This window comes from Salmo trutta, chromosome 28, assembly GCF_901001165.1.
Source record: "Salmo trutta chromosome 28, fSalTru1.1, whole genome shotgun sequence".
Classification (NCBI taxonomy): Eukaryota; Metazoa; Chordata; class Actinopteri; order Salmoniformes; family Salmonidae; genus Salmo; species Salmo trutta.
This window is the reverse complement of record NC_042984.1, coordinates 31,953,394-31,960,523: the sequence shown is the minus strand read 5'-3', so window position 1 is coordinate 31,960,523 and position 7,130 is coordinate 31,953,394. Positions and strand designations below refer to the sequence as shown.

The window sequence follows — 7,130 nt, the reverse complement described above, 5'->3', positions numbered from 1 at the left end:
TGTAAAAAAATAAAAAAATCTGATTTTCAAATTCATATATTTTTTGCAATCAGTGTGTGATGATTCACTCTTGATTAATTAAGTCTAGTTTACAATGTTTGTGAACCAGTTTAGGAATATTCCATCAATATTTACATAATCATGTACATGACTAGAGTGTATCAATGTCAGTGTTCATTGTGTGTGTCTTGTGGCACATACACAGAAGCTAGCTCTACAGTACAAGCCACCCTCACAGCAGCTGTGAAAACATACAGCAAAATGAAGGCCTGTCTGATAACATTCCAAAAACAGAGATCCTATGTCAGTAGTCATCTGATCCTACACCTGAATCATCCGCTTTCTCCATTGCAGGCTCCTCACTGGCCATTGCACCTTCAAATACCTTGGAAGCATTCTCTTGGAAGACAGCAACATCGACCAGAATATCCAAGAACTGTTTCAGACAGGCCTCATCCTCCTTTGGATGGCTAAGGAAGAGTTTTCAACAACAGCAACCTGCACAGCAAAGTGAAGTCTTAGTCTACACTCCACACTCCTCCATGGATGTGAAACATGGACAGTCTACAGCTGCCACTTAAAACAACTGGAGTCCTTTCAATGCCTCCAACTCATTTTCAAAGTAACCTGGCAGAACCGTGTACTACACTCAAAGATCCTGAAGAGATTCAACTGCAGGATCATTGAGGCGACCATCATTCACCACAAACTCAGATGGCTCGGCCTTGCCATCCGGATCGATGCCAGAGGAACGCCTGCTGCAAAATATATTGTACGGACAGCTACAACTGGGCCATCGCTAAGCAGGTGAACAGAAAAGGTGTGTAAAGAACCCCTTGAAGATCCCACATAAGGCAGTGTGGGATAAACCCTGCCTCCCTTTAGACTTGCTGTGGACCGTTCCGCCTGGCGCGGGCTCTGCGACCAAGGAGTGCAGTTGGCTGAGGTGAAAAGGACTGAACGTCACCTGACGAAACAACAAAGACGAAACATGACCATGGCTGCGCCGGCCTCAAAGGGACAGGATTTTGTGTGCTCTGTCTGTGGCAGACAGTGTGCATCCCAAATCGGATTATACAGCCATCAGCGAACCCACAAGTGGTGGTGGAAGTCATCATCATAGTTTAAAACATCCAATCATGTCACACAGTTGTCTTCATAGGAGAGTGATTTATCTGAAGCCTCAGGTTTTCCTCCAGGACAGTAGGAGGCTAGATGTTCCAGGGACAATGAGGTGACATCACCAATATTTAGTTTCAACGTTTAACCTTGCATAAAAATACAGAGGAGCCATAATCCCAAACCCCAAACCCTGGGTAGAGAGGCTCAGTGAATGTGGTGTTAAATGTGTGCATTTGGGTCAGACTGCCAGAGGAGATGCTGTAGAAGGATAGATGGCCATGCAGACAGTCCAGATACACTCTTACTCTGTTGGAGCGGGAGGAGCAGACAGGTACGATAGCGCTCTTATTGCTGTGCCAGGCAGTGTAATTGTCATTGGAGCACTCCAGACCCCATGACTTGTCATTGAATCCACTTTACACAAAGAATTAGCCTCTCCATGTTTGTTTATTCCTCTATATGCCACTCCTATATAAGCTTTTCCACTCCACTCTGTCTCCCAGTAACATTGCCCAGTCAGACCCTCTCTACGTAGCACCTGGGGGCAGTCCCTGAATCTCTCTGGGTGATCAGGACACAGCTGCTTCACCAATAACCGTGTCACCCTTCTGTTCCTCTCAGACAGAGAGGGCTCTCTGTGTGCTGTGTTTGGGTTCAGTGTGAGCTCACATGCATCTGTTGGAGGAGAACACAATACAATGTATTACAAATCAATCATCATCCTGTAATGTATAACTTTTCACCTCAGCAAGTTTGAGTGTGTAGATTGAATGCTCCTTACAATCTATTAATGAAGAATGAATAGACAATATTTTTTGACAAAATTGATGAAAGGCAGTAATCGAAGAGCTCATATTATGTTGTTTTAGCAATAAATAACATGCATAAACCTGAATAAATATATATTAGTCCTATGTTTCATGAGCTGAAATAAAAGATTCAAGAAATGTTCCATATGCACAAAAAGCTTATTTCTCTCCAATTTTGTGCACAAATTGGTTTACATTCCTGTTAGTGAGCATTTGTCCTTTGTCAAGATAATCCATCCACCTGACAGGTGTGACATTTCAAGAAGCTGATTAAACAGCATGATCATTACACAGGTGCACCTTGTGCTGGGGACAATAAAAGGCCACTCTAAAATGTGCAGTTTGTCACACAACACAATGCCATAGATGTCTCAAGTTTTGAGGGACCGTACAATTGGCATGCTGACTGCAGGAATGTCCACCAGAGCTGTTGCCAGAGAATTGAATGTTAATTTCTCTACCATAAGCCACCTCCAACGTCGTTTTAGAGAATTTGGCAGAACGTCCAACCGGCCTCACAACCGCAGACCACGTGTAACCAAGCCTGCCCAGGACCTCCACATCTGGCTTCTTCACCTGCGGGACTGTCTGAGATCAGCCACCTGGACAGTTGATAAAACTGAGGAGTATTTCTGTCTGTAATAAAGCCCTTTTGTGACAAATAACTAATTCTGATTCGCTGGGCCTGGCTCCCCAATGGGTGGGCCTATGCCCTCCCAGGCCCACTCATGGCTGCACAGTCATGTGAAATTCATAGTTTAGGGCCTAATGAATTTATTTCAATTAACTGATTTCATTATATGACCTGTAATTCAGTAAAATCATTGAAATTGTTGCATGTTGCGTTTATATTTTTGTTCAGTATATACTGTATGCCTTTTTAATGTCTGGGTCAAGGTATTTGAAGCTGCTAGACATCAGGACTGTAGATGGTACTCGTGAAGGATTAGCTAGTTTAGTCTTGTTACGGTAACTAGCTAGTAGTCCACTATAGTTACACCTCGGCTGCTAATGCTAGCTCCGATTATGATTCCAGCTGCTTTGCCTGGTTCCAATTATAAATATGGTGGATATAACAATATAAGAAAACCAATGAATGAATCATTCTTCTAGGCATTTTTGTAGGATGTGGGTTGCCCCACTTTCTGCTTTCCTTTGATAGTGATAGTGTTGAAATAGTGTTCGAATTGTATTGTGTGTCTTTTAAATTACAGACGTATTCTTCACAGCAGTCAACACTCACATCTCTTTTTCCAAGTATGATAATGTACACTATAAATACACACACAACTGTGGATTCTGCTATTTCAGCCACAACCGTTGCTGACAAATCAAGCACACAGACATGCAATCTCCATAGACAAACATTGTCAGTAGAATGGCCTTACTGAAGAGTTCAGTGACATTCAACGTGGCACTGTCATAGGAGTATGTTCGTCAAATGTCTTCCCTGCTAGAGCTGCCCCTGTCGACTGTAAGTGCTGTTATTGGGAAGTGGAAATGTCTAGAAGCAACAACTGCTCTGCCGCAAAGTGGTAGGCAACACAAGCTCACAGAACAGGACCGCCAAGTGCTGTCTGTCCTCGGTTTTAACACTCACTACCGAGTTCCAAACTGCCTAAGGAAGCAGCGTCAGCACAATAACTGTTCATCGCGAGCTTCATGAAATGGGTTTCCATGGCCGAGCAACTGCACACAAGCCTAAGATCACTAGGCCCCTTAGTTACAGTGAAGGGAAATCTTAAAGCTACAGCATACAATGACATTCTAGCCAATTCTGTGCTTCCAACTTTGTGGCAACAGTTTGGGGAAGGCCCTTTCCTGTTTCAGCATGACAATGCCCCCGTGCACAAAGCGAGATCCATACAGAAATGGTTAGTCGAGATCAGTGTGGAAGAACTTGACTGGCCTGCACCAAGCCCTGACCTCAACTCCATCGAACACCTTTGGGATGAAATGGAACGCTGCTTAATCGCCCAACATCAGTGCCCGACCTCACTAATGCTCTTGTGGCTGAATGGAAGCAAGTCCCAGCAGCAATGTTACAACATCTAGTGGAAAGCCTTCCCAGAAGAGTGGAGGCAGTTATACTGTAGCAGCAAAGTAGGTAACCTACTCCCTATTAATGCCCTTGATTTTGGAATGAGATGTTCGACGAGCATGTGTCCACATACTTTTGTTGTGTCATGTTGTGTACGTAGTCTTCATTCTCATCACTAGACACCGTATGTGTATGGCAGAAAAAGCTGAAAAACATACACTGTTTGATTAATACACAGGCACAGGCACAAGCAACAAAACAAATACAATAAAGCACAAATGTATCAAGTGCATATTTAGTTTCCCAGAGAGCTGAAAAATGTAAGTCCAGTGCAGAAGGGATGGGTGTGAGAAGGGGGTTGGATACATGTTTTGCTCATGAATACTGTGTGTTTATATGAATATTGTGTCTGTACTTCAGTTTCTCCAGTCTCCAGAGAGGATCGGCCAGTTGATCAGAGAGCAGCTTCACTGCTGAATGATGCAGGTCATTCCAACTCAGGTCCAGCTCTCTCAGGTATGAGGGGTTTAAGATTAGAGCAGACGCCAGAGAAGCACAGCCTTTATCTCCGATTTTACATGATGAAAGCCTGCAGAGTTTATCATGATTTCATTAATACTGCTACACTTGTGAAAATGAACAATGGCAGCGGTATAATTCTGCCTTTGTCAGGAACAATGTGAACTACACTATCAATTATATTTTGAAACTTGGTAAGTATCATTGAATTTTATAAATATAAATTCTATGGGTGGTGTTAATTTATTATGTTAATAATGAAAGTTCTACAGGTTTACAGCATATAAAACATAATGTAGATCTGATTAACAACTTATTCAACAATTATAAGAATACTGACCTCAGCGTCTCCAGTTTACAGTGTGGACTCCCCAGTCCATCAGAGAGCAGCTTCAGTCCGGAGTCTTCTAGGTCATTGACACTCAGGTCCAGCTCTCTCAGGTGTGAGTGGTTTAACATCAGAGCAGAGGCCAGAGAAGAACAGCCTTCGTCTCTGACTCCACACCATCGCAGCCTGCACAGAATTGAATGTGATTTTGGTAAACACACTGCTACCCTCCAGGGGTGAAATAGTTATCCACTTGTCAGACATTATGGGATGTACTCAGTGCTTGACTTGGGCAGGAGCTACTGCTACTGCTTGAGTTCCTGCACCCCTTATAGAATTTTAGCTCAAAAGTATTGCAGAGTTCCAAGAAAACAGTACCTATTTCTGACCAAGTACTACACCGGATGTACTACACTATACCAATTATATATTTTTTACTTATACCAGTAACATAATCCCCATTAGCTGCTGCCAATGCAACATCTACTCTTCCTGGGGTCCTGCAACATTAAGGCAATTACATACAATTCAAAATATTACATGACAATCCATTTCATAACACTTTACCCAATACATTTAGTGTGTTCCCTCAGGCCACTACTCCACTATCACATATTTACAATACAACCTCCATGTGTACGTGTGTGTAGAGTGCGTGTCTTATCAGGTGTATGTGTACAGTACATTATGTGTGTCTGTGCCTGTGTGTCTCTCCACAGTCCCCGTTGTTCCATAAGGTGTATTTCTATCTGTTTTTTATTCTGATTCTACTGCTTGCATCAGTTATTTGATGTGGAATAAACTTCCAGGTAGCCATGGCTCTATGTAGTACTGTGCGCATCCCATAGTCTGTTCTTGACTTGGGGATTGTGAAGAGACCTTTGGTGGCATATCTTGTGGGGTATGCATGGGTGTCCGAGCTATGTGCTAGTAGTTTTAACAGACACCTCGGTGCATTCAGCATGTCAACACTTCTTACAAATACAAGTTGTGATGAAGTCAATCTCTCTTCCACTATGAGTCATGCATATTATCAATGGTATCTCTCTGTTTACATTTAACGGCCAGCCGTGCTGCCCTGTTCTGAGCCGATTGTAATTTTCAGAGGTCTTTCTTTGTGGCACCTGACAACACGATTGAACAGTAGTCCAGGTGCGACAAAACTAGAGCCTGTAGGACCTGCCTTGTTGATAGTGTTGTTAAAAAGTCAGAGCAACGATTTATTATGGACAGACTTCTCCCCATCTTAGCTACTGTGGTATCAACATGTTTTGACATTGACAGTTTACAATCCAGGGTTACTCCAAGCAGTTTAGTCACCTCAATTTGCTCAATTTCCACATTACTTATTACAAGATTTAGTTTAAGTTTATGGTTTAGTGAATAATTTGTCCCAAATAGTGCAGTAGTTTATGTGTCGGGGGGCTAGGGTCAGTCTGTTACATCTGGAGTATTCTCTTGTCTTATCCGGTGTCCTGTGTGAATTTAAATATGCTCTCTCTAATTCTCTCTTTCTCTCTTTCTTTCTTTCTTTCGGAGGACCTGAGCCCTAGGACCATGCCTCAGGACTACCTGGCATGATGACTCCTTGCTGTCCCCAGTCCACCTGGCCATGCTGCTGCTCCAGTTTCAACTGTTCTGCCTGCGGCTACGGAACCCTGACCTGTTCACCGGACGTGCTTGTTGCACCCTCGACAACTACTCTGATTATTATTATTTGACCATGCTGGTCATTTATGAACATTTTAACATCTTGACCATGTTCTGTTATAATATCCACCCGGCACAGCCAGAAGAGGACTGGCCACCCCTCATAGCCTGGTTCCTCTCTAGGTTTCTTCCTAGGTTTTTGGCCTTTCTAGGGAGTTTTTCCTAGGGAGTTTTTCCTAGCCACCGTGCTTCTTTCACATGCATTACTTGCTGTTTGGGGTTTTAGGCTGGGTTTCTGTACAGCACTTTGAGATTTCAGCTGATATACGAAGGGCTATATAAATACATTTGATTTGATTTGATTTGAAATACAATGCTTTTAGTTTTTGAAATATTTAGGACTAACTTATTCCTTGCCACCCATTCTGAAACTAACTGCAGCTCTTTGTGAAGTGCTGCAGTGATTTCACTCGCTGTAGTAGCTGGTGTGTATAGTGTTGAGTCATCCGTATACAAAGACACACTGGCTTTACTCAAGACCAGTGGCATGTCATTAGCAAAAAATATAATGAATAAATAAATAAGGGGCCTAGACAGTTGCCCTGGGGAATTCCTGATTCTACCTGGATTATGTTGGAGAGGCTTCCATTAAAGAACACCC

General features: G+C 42.9%; 1 protein-coding gene across 1 annotated transcript in view; it reads right to left on the bottom strand.

The window, feature by feature from the left end:
* Window positions 1-1,550: 1,550 nt before the first annotated feature.
* LOC115166025 (NACHT, LRR and PYD domains-containing protein 12-like) overlaps window positions 1,551-7,130 on the bottom strand; it is a 30,325-nt gene continuing 24,745 nt past the window's right edge. The window contains 4 exon segments of the mRNA XM_029719645.1: window positions 1,551-1,797; window positions 4,106-4,177; window positions 4,388-4,561; window positions 4,832-5,005. Coding sequence (XP_029575505.1) covers window positions 1,788-1,797; window positions 4,106-4,177; window positions 4,388-4,561; window positions 4,832-5,005 — 430 coding nt within the window. The 3' untranslated portion in view covers window positions 1,551-1,787.